The 13,648-nt window shown below is 46.3% G+C and overlaps 1 protein-coding gene across 1 annotated transcript; it reads right to left on the reverse strand.

Moving 5' to 3' along the window:
- Positions 1–3,150: 3,150 nt before the first annotated feature.
- On the reverse strand, positions 3,151–9,140 carry LOC144773323 (zinc finger BED domain-containing protein 6-like). Its single transcript, XM_078658272.1, has 2 exons — positions 5,675–9,140; positions 3,151–3,415 (listed from the first exon to the last, which is right to left on the reverse strand). Exon 1 carries the CDS (start codon positions 9,049–9,051, stop codon positions 5,680–5,682), a length of 3,372 nt encoding a protein of 1,123 aa, XP_078514398.1. The 5' UTR covers positions 9,052–9,140; the 3' UTR covers positions 3,151–3,415; positions 5,675–5,679.
- Positions 9,141–13,648: the final 4,508 nt, after the last annotated feature.

Below are 13,648 nucleotides of genomic sequence, written 5' to 3' on the forward strand. Positions count from 1 at the left end.
GGCGTGCGGCTTGCCTTCCCAGTCATAGATGGCCAGGTACTCATCCGCCTTGGCCTACTCACAGACTGTGTTAAGAAGCCCACCCCCGGATAAGTAGTTTTCCTGCACGTGGGGCTCCCCTCCCCACACCTATTTTGGGAATGGGGACCCCATCCTTGGGGCCAACTGGTAAAAAAGGTGAGGGATGTGTAGCCCCCTGCCCAAGCCTGAAGCCATTCAAGGGACCCCATCTCCCAAGTTCAAACACTTTACTGTAGGGGAGGGGTTGCACAGCCCCCATCCCAAATGGGCCCCTGAGACCCCATTTCAGGGTCAAAGAATAAGTAGAGCGGAGGGAGCATGCAGATCCCCTCTCTCAGCCTCAGAAGGCCCCGGGACTCCATCCCCCAGAGCTGACTCACTGACTGGGTCAGGGAACCCTCCCCAGGACAAGTAGTTTCCCTGCCAGCAGAAGCACAGGCAGGGAAACATGTGTTTGCTCCTGCCTGGTAGAGGATTTTTAAGCTTCCATTAGGTGGGATCAGTTATGCCTTTGCTGGCTGCACTCCTGCAGGGCAGCTACTCGCAGGCAAGCAAGCCCAGTCCCCATACAACCTTCGGCCATGCACAGCGTGTGGTTGGCCATAGGGTTTAGCCTAAGGTCAGGCCCAGCATATGGCTCTCCACGGGCAGCCAACCCAAGTCACGCACAGCCTCGACTATGTGCATGGGGTTGGCCACAGGCCAGGCCCTGTACCCATATATATATATATATTAACCCTGGGCGTAGTTCGCGTAGCCGCACTCCGCGAAGCTACGCGAAGACGCACTTGCACTCCGCGAGCTACGTGTAGCTCCGCGGACATGCGTAGTAGCTTGCTAGACCCGTTCGCGCGCCGTTTTTCGTCTTCGGGAGCGCGGTGCGCGTGTTCGGGGCGCTGCCTGCATGCTCGCAATAGCTAGCGCGCTAAGTTACTCAATGAGGTTTGTCCCGCCCGCTTGCGTTCCCTTATTTCCGGTTCCGGGTCACAAGTAACGTGTTCGCGTTGTGTTAGACATGTTCGGGAACTCATCTTCTCGTTCGCACTGCCAAAGTGCGTGATCGCGTCAAATATCGCGCGAACTTACCGCGGCGGTCGCGACGGGCAGAGCCATCTTCGATTTCACACTCTGGCTATGGTTTTGGGCCTACTTCAGCATCTCACTCCTATCTCTTCCATCCTGGTCTTTTCCCTCAGTTTTTCTAACTTTCTTTACTTCTTACCTATTTCTGTCTGTGCCTAGGTTTATATTTCTCATTTTATTTTTACTTTTACCACTTTTTTTGCAACTTTTCTCTTGTTTTATATTACTTCCTTCTTTTATCTTTCTTCTTTCTTCCCCTAACCTTTTTGTCTTCAACTTTCCTTCTCCCCTCCACCCAGAACCATGGTGAAGGGTGCCAGCAGAATCGGCGGCTCAAAGGGCAAGGCGGCTGTGCCTAAAAAAACCAGGCTGCCTTGCGGCAGAATGCGCCCGGCAGGAGTGACGCCCCGCCAACTTTTTGGGGAGGAGGAGGTGGCCGCCCTGGTCTTTTTTATCCAACGTCACCTCCCCTTGACTTTGGCAGCAGGCGGCAGGCCCGGCTCCGGATACCAGCGCATTGAAGAGCGTCTCCGGCGGTGGGCGAAGGTGCGCCGTGCAGTCTTCCGCTGCTCCGGTATCCGGCGTACCCACCATCAGCTGTCCCACCGCTGGGCCGACATTTTGGACCGGGAGCAGGACCTGTTGGACCTGCTTGGTGTGGAGGTTGTGGGTCTTGGTGAGTGGCTACCCCAAAAATAAAGTGTGTATATATATATATATATATATATATATATATATATATATATATATATATATATATATATATATATATATATATTATATACATATAGATTATATATATATATATATATATACATATATATATATATAGTTGTATAAATATTGTTATTGTATCTTTGTAAATATTGGCTGAATAAGTAACGCGATGACTGTTGCCCCTAGTTACATTTGCGATGTATTCCGGTATATCTACTGTCATTGTATGACAGTGTTCTTCTTCTTCACTGGCTCTTGCGTGTTGTTTCAACTTGGCGCTAGCTGTTGCTGTTTATTGATGTGAGATTTTCTTTATTGCTGAGAACTGAAGTTAGTTAATGCTATTAATAGAGTCTTGTCCTTCCTTTGTCCGTCAGTGAAATAGCGGTGGATGGATAATTGTACGTTGTTTGCATATTGTAGCATTTTTTTCACGGCCTTCTCTTCTGCATGAATGGAATCCTTTTCTTGCAAAGAATGCTAACGTTACTTTGTTCTTCTTACCTCAGCCAGGGCCGGCTCTAGGGGGCATGTGCAAGCTGTGCAACTGCACAGGGGCACCAAACTTCAGGGGCCACCGCACCAATAGATATCCTTAATTTAATAATACTCTAAGGATGGATACATATTTGCGTTGCGGCCCCTGGCATGGATTTGTTGCCTCCGGCTCTGTTCCACTGTAGCAGTGTGATTTGCAATGATGTCTATGTTTCACATCACTCAATGTTTTTATCTTTGTTTATTATTTTAATTTTTACATGAACCACAGAACCCAGGGGCAAGCAGAATACAGGGACCGAGTCGGCGGGTGAACCACCAGTTACACAGAGCTCCTCTACTGAGGATCCTGCTGCTGTCCCCAGTAAGTCCAACAGTGCTTGTTTTTTCCTCTGTAATGTGTCTGCAGTGCTTTGTCAATTGACAGCAACCAAGTAGGCATCCAGAATGATGTTTGTCTAGTATTTTTGTAAACGTTAGTATACCACTACTAGTCTTGTGGGTATTCTTCTATCTCCTATGGAGTTATATACATATTACACAACTATGTAACTATGCACACGAAAATTGGATGTTGTTGGTACTGATAGGCAGGTTGGACCTTACTTACACCTCAGTCACAGAACTCTGAGGAACGCACAATTCACTGAACGTCAGCCTATATGGCCTGAGTCATTGGTCTATTGTTCAAATCACACTCCTGAACCCCAATACCAAGATGCCGAATGCTTTTAGGACACAAACCGTTACCTAAGAAACCCCCTTTTGCTCACTCACTCGTGTGAGTCTCTAAGACAACAGACACTGAAAATAAACTTCAGAGTCAAAGTGGTCATTCAAAAGCTTTATTTTGTTAGAAGTAAGTAAGTAACATCAATGTTTTTAAGTGCTTCCGTCCAATACGTTGAAGGGCCCACCAGAAAAAATCCAGAGTTAAAACAGGCATAATAAAGTAATCAACATTTGTACAGCTACTAGTGCACAATAGGGAAATGTGGCAACTATCGGAGACCTCTCACCAACGTATACTGGTCAGATATTCCTCTTTTTTTGTAAGCTATGGAAATGTCCGCTTCGTAGAAGGCAATCTTCTCACCTGCCGAAAAATAATGACAAAAGTGGTGCACGTTAGACAGTATTAAATACATTTATGCCAGTTTTATGCAGCCATGCTAAAAAGAAGTTGTAACCTGTAAGCAAACTCTATCCCACAATCCACATAGAAAACTTAAATACGGGCCCTTTTACTTTCCCACCTCTTCAGGTGTATGCATTGAACAATGATGTGTTGCCCCAGAGCGTCTTCTCGTACTGCGCAACAAGCTGCGAGTTAACACATGCGCAAAACTGGATACATTGATGTACAAAGGTTACATAGTTCACTTCCAATTTCCAAGGACTAGAGTAGCAGGACAGATGAGATGAGCTTGGGTACCATACCATAACAATGAATGCTAATAATATGTGTAGTGACTCTGCTGTACTATGCAATGTGGACTCATACTGATTACGTACGTTGGACTTAACTGTTTTGAAGAACTCCATTCTTGGTGAACAAGTACAAAGGGGGCTGTGCATCCATCTAAAAAGGCGTACTTATTTTTATAGGTGCAGAACCCTTACCATCGACCAGTGCCGACGGGGACAGCGGCGCAGCTTCAGCGCTCCCGGCGGGGACAGGAGGAACAGAGGCACCTACACCAGCAGCAGTGGGGGGGGAGCCAACAGCGGCGGGCGATGGTAAGTTACATTCAATAGTGATCTGCATTACTTGGTGGGAGGGGAAAACTTTCTCACTGTACTCTACTGGAAAATATATGATGTTACCTTTACTTGTCATTAGCATGCTAAGCATTACCACTACAGTAATGCAAGTGCCTGATAGCAGTCGGATGCATGGGTTGTTGTTAAAGCATGTAAAGGGGAAAACACAGCTGCCAGCGTGGTTGGGAGACACACCCAATACCGGTGGTTAGTGGATAGTCTCAGCAGCAGCGGTGTTTTGGGCAAACCCAAAGGCAAGGGAAGGAGGGGACGACTGGGTGCATGGGTCGTTGCTGGTGAAACACAAACCAAATAAGGTTTGTTGCGCGGTATAAAGTATTATAGTCTTTACTAGACATGTGCTACTAGCTGCCCCCTGTTAATTAATGTTACTTTGAGAGTGTTCCCGCCTTCCCGGAACAAAAGGAGATATGTAAAAGACAGGTGTTCGTTCTAATGTGTGTGACCGTTGAAGTACACCCATGCTAATAGGGCAGGCATAAAGCCGTGACAAAAAGTCCGAAAAATTAATAGAGGCTGTAGAATGTTCAAGATAGACGCAACACAATTTCTGGTACTCAGCTTGCTTGCTAGTGCTACTGTGCCGCCCACTATGTGTTGAATCAATGTTGTGTTCTTGATTTGCGGGGAGTTTGGATTAACAATTCTGTTTCTTTCTTTATAGTTACTCCTTCCCAAAAACCAACCAGGAAGGAGTTGGCAGTCCGGGCCCGGCAGCGGAAACTGCAGGCAATTGTAGAGGCCTACCGCCGGCTGGTGGATCAGGCCGAGGAGGAGGAGGAGGAGGCGGCGGCAGCAGCTGCTGCCTCTTCCAATGCCCCGGGCCCCAAGCCTGCAGGACTACGTCGCCGTGGTCAGGCAGCCGCCCGCCGCCGCATTGTTACATCTTCGGCGGCCCCCCCACAACAACAACAACAACAACATGCATGCAAGTGTAGGTGCCGTGATTTCAAAGCAAAGATTCTCCGCCGGGTAGCGAAGTTGGAGGAGGAGCGGAAGAAGCAGGAGGACGGTCTAGAGGAGCGTGTCAAGATACTGGTGGACAAACACCTGAAAGCCCGCCGGCTTTGAAATGGACCCTGTTTTTTGCCCCTTTTTTAATCCTTTTGTTGGTGGGTGGGATGTGGGAGTTGGGGTGTACATTTGGGTTGAAATTTGGTTGGGGTTAGGGGAGGGTAGGGACAGCTCTGGGTCAGGGGGTTACATTTGTTATATATTTTATTTTTCTATTATCATTATTAAAATATAAAAATAAAACAAAGATATTATTTTCACAAGAAAACATTTGAAGTTCATTTGTGTTTGTTGGGGGGGTGGAGGGGGGACTGTTTCACCAAATAATGTACGTTGTGCAACATGAACATGCACTACGAACGATAAATTAAGTACTGACTGCACCTGTAGTAGTAGGGTCACAAGTGCATAAATAATTTATATTATTAAATAACATGGGAAAATTGCCCATCACGTGAGTCTGAAGTTACTACTAGTATACTTTAATTCCATGCACATTTGCTCAGAGTCGGCTAAACAATCCTATGCAATGCATTGCATCATTCCTTTAACATACCTGTCCTAGTTGTCAGGGAAGAGGAGCTCGTCCTCAAACTCTGTGCGTTCAGACAGAAGTAGGTCATGTAACCCAGTAGTGAGGACGTCTTCTTCACACTCGCTTTCTTCATCCGGCGGTGATTCACGTACTTGATAGTCTGGTGGTATGAAGCGTTGATTCATTTTTATCATTGTCAGCCGCTCCACGCTTTTGGGGGAGAGACTAGTCCTTTTCGATGTGACAATGGCACCAGCAGCACTGAAAACCCGCTCAGAGGAGACACTGGCTACAGGACAAGCCAGATACTTTATCGCCAGCCTGCTCAGCACTGGCCACTGTCTCCTTCTTTCATACCAATAGACCAATGGGCTTTGCTCCATGAACACCTCTGTTGTGTCATCCAGATAGGCCTGAACCATCCGCTCAATGTTCATTGGTGCTCGGCTTTGCTGGTCCTCTTTTCCCTTTGCAACAGCAACGGACTTACCCATCCCTTTCTGTAGAAAAAAAGCAGTTATGCTTTTGGTTGGGTCTGCTGAATCAGATCGTGTAGGTGCTGCTTTTGGTACTGTTGGTGCCTGCTGGAAAGCAGACGCACTGCTCTCACGCTGTGAAGAACTTGCGTCAGGAGTACTTGGACTGGCCTGGGCTGGCAGTGGCAGGCCTTTAAGTAACAGCCGTTCAGTTTCTAACTCATTAGCTTCCGCAGCTATGGAAGTTTTGTACTTGTCAACATCCTCATCTGAAAATGGAATTACTTCGTTACTGCTGACAAATAATTTGTACCGTGGATCCAAGATTGTTGCAGTTATGTAATGTTCACCTGACACAATATTGTTGAGCCTTACATTTTCACACAAGCGGTTGACTAAGCCCTTGGCTAAGGTATATGCATCAACTTTTTGTTCGTCACCTTCGTATGTTTCACAGACCTCCTTCACCTGTTGCTCAAGCATGTACAACAATGGGATGGCTTGGCCCATAGTACAGTCCTCCCTGCTAACTGCACGTGTGAAGACCTCAAAGGGTTGTAGCATCTCTGTGATGCATTTAATGAGGTCCCACTGCCACATCTCAATGGTCAGGGCTTTAAGATTAACAGTAGGATCCCCTAATCTTCTTGACATGACATAAGCATTCAGTGGGATGTACTGCTCAAAGAGACGCTCAAGCATGAAATAAGTTGAGTTCCAACGTGTTGGGACCTCCTGTATCAGTGCTTTGACTGGCAACCTATGCTCTTGCTGAATGACCCGTAGCAGCTTCCGTCCTTTGAAAGAATGGTTAAAGTGCGTGCATATTCTTCTGCAGATGGCCATTATGTTGCTGACTTTGGCTTCATTTTTCAGAAAGTCTTGCACGACTAAGTTTATGCAGTGTGCCAAACAGGGTACCCTGATATAATGTCCTTCTCTCATTGCCTTCACTACATTACTGCCATTGTCGGTGGAAACAAAACCAATCTTAAGGCCTCTTGGTTTCAGCCATTCAAAGACCTTGTCATTAAAGTCAGACAAAATGTTTTCAGCAGTATGACTTTTGTCCATACCAAACATGGCTATAGTTGCATGTCTGCGCGTATCATTAAAAATTCCAGCAACGTCACGGAGGCCTGAAGTTAACTTGTCTTTAACACCTGCAAAAGAGATCCAGTGTGCGGTGATGCACATGAAATCTGTAGCATCGCAACTGCTCCACATGTCTGTTGTCAGGTGGATACAATGGACAACACTCTGTTGTAAGGCTTTCCCAATCAATTCCAGCACATCGTGGTGTAGTGCTGGAACAGCCACTCGGGCAAAATAGTAGCGACTGGGAACGTTCCATTTTGGGCAGAGGGTTGCCACTAATTCCAGAAATCCAACAGCCTCAACAAATGAAAATGGGAGAAGGTCCAGTGCTAACATTTTCGCAAGTTTGGCATTGTATAAACGTGCTACTGGGTGGTTCCGCTCGTACTTTCCCTCCTGCCTTAACATGCTAGGAATGGTAAGCTGCTTTGCATGTCTTTGAGTTGTGCTAGACGGACCACCTTGCATCGCAGACTTTGCACTCCTTGGTGTTTCCAGCTGACTCTGGTGCCACTGAGAAGTTGCAGATGCGGAGGATGTGGTCTTTACCACTCCAGTGCTGGCGACAGGGGTCGATTGTGTACCACTCCTAGATAGAAGGTCATCGTCTCCCTCTTCTTCTACCTCCTGATCAACCATGAGTGGACCTTGTACCACTGTATCCCCACCAACACGAGTGCTAACATTTTTTAAGCTTGCAAGGTGGTTCTCCCACCTGATCACGTGTGTTTTTTTCAAATGGGTCGTTTGGCCTCCAGTCCCATAGTTTGTACCAAGCTTACCACGACTAACATTGGCATGACAAATGGTGCATACAGCAATGTTCTCCTGAACTGGGTGAACCGTAAAGAAGTCCCACACTGGGGAGGTAAACTTTTGTCTCCTGCCATAGGAAGAGGAGGACCCACTGCCAATGCCGGATGGACTGGAGGATTGTGGAATTTCACTATGGGACAGCTCAGTCCTAGTACTGCCACTACCTCCTTCTGTTGAAGTGGCGCTTCTGCTGGATGTCGGATGCTGCCGGGCCTTCGCTGTTGAAAAAATTGGAGCTGGTGTTACTGTGGGTGTTGAGTGTGTAGGAGTTATGCGTGGTACCTGCTCATCAGTCATTGCAGCATTTCTGGATAGGGTGAAAATGTTTGTCTCTACATCCTCTGCACCAGGAATAACGCTTGTGATGATGACAGTGTCAGACCCGTCTTTATCACCAGCAGTATCCTGCTCACCTACATCGACCTCCATAAGTTCAAGCCTGCCTGGAAACTTCCTTTTTCCTAGCATGGTCTTCTTGGGATGTCTCTCCTTTGAATGCGCAGATAGTTGTGGCTGCCAATCCGTATCAAGGTCATCGGAAGGGATGCTTTGCGAAGAACTCGATGCACTAACCCTCCTTTCCCTTGGTGAATTCAAAGGAAATAGATCACCTACAGAAGTGGCTTCCTCTTCTTCTTGCTCGGAAGGAGGCTCTACTTCCTGAACTGCCCCGACTTCGGGAGGAACAACTACTACTATTTGGTGCGGAGATGGTGGTTGTTGTTCTTGAGGAAGTACTATTGCGGGCTGGGGTTTTTCAACAACAACTGTTGCGGGCGGTGGTTGTGGTTGTTCAACAACTGTTGCGGGAAGTGGTTGTGGTTGTGGGTGAACAACTCCTATTGCGGGCGGTGGTTGTGGTTGTTGAACATCTACTGCTGGCGGTGGTTGTTGAGCACTTCCATCTTGCGTGGATTGTGTACTACTTTGAGACAGCGATAAGTTTAGTTCTGGCTCAGTATCACTGCTCGCAAGCAGAAGGCTGGCTACCTCTTCGACCCTCATCATGTGCTTGGCCCTGGGATGCTGGCTTGCCCCCACTAATGCAGATGTGCTGGTCCCAGCTTGCACCCCAGACCCCGCTGCTGCAGGCGTACCTTTTGGGGTGCCAAAAAAGGTTTTGGGGTCCATACCAGACTTAAGTGACACTTCCTTCTGCTGTTCCTTCTTCGCAGCAACTTTCTTTGTGGTGGAGGACCTGGTAGCTTTCTTAGGGCCCATCTTCTTCTGATGTCAGTCAGCTCACAGCAGCACAAATTGCAGAGATGTCTGGTCAGATGAGTCACACACCACACGTGGCGTACAACTGAAGGACGTCCGTCTGGCGGTAGAACGAGCGATGGATGAAAAAACAACCAGCACCTCCTCAGTCTTTTTTGTGCACCTACAAGTAAAGAAGGCAGAACAACATCAGTCAAACAAGCAGTAAGGCAACATGAACAATTGAAAGACACACAGGTCAATGTATAAAAGACAAAACAGAAGACTAATAATACCAGTCCAGCAGCACCACAGCTCAAAGGCCACATGAAGTCCAGAAAGAACCAATAAAGTCAAGCAGGCCTATAGATACCAATATGGACAGAAAAACGAGGATGCCTGCTGCACATGACAGGTTAATGTGCAAGGAATAAATAGCCCATGGCTAAGACAGAGGTTGTAAACATAACACCGCAAAAACACATACAAAGAAACCCCTGCCCAGGCTCCCAAAACAACAACCAAATGACAAATTCTGTTTTTTTGGGTGCACAAGAAAGACCTGCAACATTTTTGAGAAACTTTTATGCAACTCGGGACATATTGTCCGCGAGAATGCTAAATCGGCATGTTCGGCAGCGCGAACGGAATAAAAAGTCGTGTTCGCGTTCCCGAGCAAGTACATTGAGTGCGCGAACACGACAAAAAATGTAAGTTCACGTGCTCACATGGTGCGAAGTTACCAAAACTACCCAAGCTGTATTCCTAGGGTTACCTAATGGCAGAAATTGACAGAGTATTTAAAGTTTAAACACACCCAAAACCAGAAATACCCCACACATAAAAATAAGATTTTCTATATCAATCCAAGCCATCCATGATTTTCACATTAAGGGTACACCACAAAAACAGTTGATTAACTTTCATGACCCTATGAGTAGTACCTATGGCCTACTGCCAGAGTAGGCCACAAGGTTGGAGGCCTATGCCTATGGCAAAAGCACAAAGGAAGGACACACAAAATGGCCGCCGACATAGGGCCTGGCCACCAACAACAACATGGCAAAATCACAAAGGATGTATACACAAAATGGCCTCCACCACATGGCCTGGCCACCAACAACAACATGGCAAAATATATCACAAAGGAAGCATACACAAAATGGCCGCCACCACATGGCCTGGCCACCAACAACAACATGGCAAAATCACAAAGGATGTATATACAAAATGGCCTCCACCACATGGCCTGGCCACCAACAACAACATGGCAAAATAAATCACAAAGGAAGCATACACAAAAAGATCACCACCATAGGGCCTGGCCACCAACAACAACATGGACAACTTTACAAAATGGCCTCCACCACATGGCCTGGCCACCAACAACAACATGGCAAAATAAATCACAAAGGAAGCATACACAAAATGGCCGCCACCACATGGCCTGGCCACCAACAACAACATGACAAGAAAGAGAAGACAGACAATAATGCCTATGGCAAAGGGACAATGCTTTGCTTCAGAAAATGGACACACCACACCACCGCCCAAATTGGTCACCCCACCCCAAAAAAAAAAAATAAATAACAGAGGAGAGAAAATGGAAGTGGTCCATGCTCCAAAAAGAGAAAACTACTACCAAAATGAGAACATAACATAAATGAGGAATTTTTAGGTGCACAAGAAAGACCTGCAACATTTTTGAGAAACTTTTATGCAACTCGGGACATATTGTCCGCGAGAATGCTAAATCGGCATGTTCGGCAGCGCGAACGGAATAAAAAGTCGTGTTCGCGTTCCCGAGCAAGTACATTGAGTGCGCGAACAAGACAAAAAATGTAAGTTCACGTGCTCACATGGTGCGAAGTTACCAAAACTACCCAAGCTGTATTCCTAGGGTTACCTAATGGCAGAAATTGACAGAGTATTTAAAGTTTAAACACACCCAAAACCAGAAATACCCCACACATAAAAATAAGATTTTCTATATCAATCCAAGCCATCCATGATTTTCACATTAAGGGTACACCACAAAAACAGTTGATTAACTTTCATGACCCTATGAGTAGTACCTATGGCCTACTGCCAGAGTAGGCCACAAGGTTGGAGGCCTATGGCAAGAGCAAAGTGGCTGGAAACATTAAATGGCCGCCAACACATGGCCAGGCCAACCACAGAAAGTTAATACAATGAACTCATGCATGCCTACACACTAACTACATGGGGTACTAGGGTCAGATATTGGCTTAAAAATTAGAAACATTTTAAATTCCACAAAATGCAATGTTAGAAAAAAATTACAATTTGGGACCTCATGAAAGTACAGGCCTCCATCAATAATTTCATTCCAGGATTGAATACTGTTGTTAAAAAAAAAATCAAATCAAACAAGCACAAGTCTACATCACTCATACATTACACAAACTAACTTGAAAAAGAGAATTCCAATTCAAAAAGTCCTCATTAAATCCAAGGTAAATCAGTAATGCAGCCAACACAGACAGAAAGTGATCCTTCCAGCTCAAAATCCAAAGGAAAGTGAGCACCACATGGACAAAGCACTGGGAGGAGCCTGGTGGACAGGAACAGGAAGTTGTAAACTCAAGAGCCCTTCCTCCTTACTCTGCAAAACAAGAGTAGAAACAAAAAGAGGGGTCCTTCCCCCCTAAAAATAAAGCCAAAGGTACAACTTTAAGGTTTTTTGCTTTTTTTTCCTAACCAAAATGGTAATTTATTATGGTTTTAACATGCTCGCGAGTTATTCTGTGCAAGAATGCAGTTTCTGCGTGTTCGGCAACTCGATCTTACCAAAAAGCATCCTCGCGCATCCTTATGACGCTATCTCGCATCAAAATGACGTTATCGCGTTCGCACAGTCGCACGGGACTGTGCGAGAGTGTTTCCAAACATGGTGGCACAAGCGACCAGGAAAAAACGAACGCAGAACGAAGGTAAGCCATTGCCGCGCACGCGATAATGTTATTCAGCGCGCGAGAACTACGCTACGCACCGGATCGCGGAGTTATCGACAGCTACGCGTTCTCCGCGGAACGCGGAGCTGCCGAAACTCCGCAAGCTCCGCGAACGGAGCGTAGTTCTTCGCCCAGGGTTAATATATATAAAAAACAGAAGAGGGACCCTGAAACCTAAATAGGATAAAGGGGGAGGGAACAACCCACCAAGGCAGAATACATCAAGAACAACGTGAAAGGGGGAGTTCCCAGTCTTTAGAAGGACCCAAGGGGTTCCAGACAATGAATAAGGAAACACCCACAGAACAACTCTGAGTTCTCAAATTATTAAATCATTTATTTATTTTCATGTAAAAATATATAACACATTTAAATTAATTAGATACGACATATATTGTTTCATAAATAGGAATCGACAGTAATATATCATCAGCCCAGGGGACACAAAAGACAGTAAAAATTGGCACACAATTCACTCACTCATTCTCTCAATAACTGACTCATTCCAGAACTGAAAACATTCATACTCTACTCAATCAGCAACCATATGTACTCAGGCAAACACTGAAAAAGCGCCGACGCGCGTTTCGGAACAGTGTCAATATGGGAAAATCCTTCATCAGGGCGCATGTCATCAGAAACACAAATTATTCAGGACTTAGTGGAGATCCTGTGACGGCATGGTGTGGAAGAGGTCCCAGGTAGTGCATAAGGGTAGGAAGAGCATATCCAATATTTTTAGGAGTGGACTGCTCACACTCAAAACATCTGCTCAAGAGCAATGTGTAGACCGGAATATCACTGGTCTCCAAAACAGGGTAGCAGGGCAGAAACGAAGAGTCAGCCTAATAGAAAATGCAGGCTGAAAAAACAGCGGTACAAAAGGGGGTGTTGATGGACGGAGCATCTGAATCAATCAAACACTCACACCCAGTCAAAAGATCTGGATTTAATCCATCACCGTTCTTTAGCCCACTCTGCCACCCCAGTTCAGACATGGCTATATGCAAATCAGTCTGACCCTGTGCCTCATGGGAACAGTCCAGCCCGAACTGCCAAGCCATGTCATCTCTGGACCGGAAACAAGCTTCCGAGGACCGGTTTCTGGCATTCCAGCCGTCTTCAGCCCGGCTTGCTTGAATCCAGTGGCAAAGTGAGCAAGGGACTCACGTCTGAGCATACCCTGCCACACTTATGGCGGCCAAAATCGGTACAAAAGGGGGTGGGGATGGTGGTCGACCACCACCCCCTTTTGTACCGCTGAAAAAACAGGGCGGGTCTGGGTCAGTCCACCTTCCAGGCAAACTGCGTCCGGGAGATGAACAGGACGCGAGGCAAAGGTCAGAGGCGTCATGACACAACAATAATATTCTATTCGAGACTCATGAATCGGACCCACAGATGGCCAATAAATAAGGAATGGGTTCCAA

This window comes from Lissotriton helveticus, chromosome 8, assembly GCF_964261635.1.
Source record: "Lissotriton helveticus chromosome 8, aLisHel1.1, whole genome shotgun sequence".
Classification (NCBI taxonomy): domain Eukaryota; kingdom Metazoa; phylum Chordata; class Amphibia; order Caudata; family Salamandridae; genus Lissotriton; species Lissotriton helveticus.

Coding starts and splice junctions, on each gene's coding strand:
- LOC144773323 (XM_078658272.1), bottom strand. CDS start 9,051: ATGATGAGGGTCGAAGAGGTAGCCAGCCTTCTGCTTGCGAGCAGTGAT.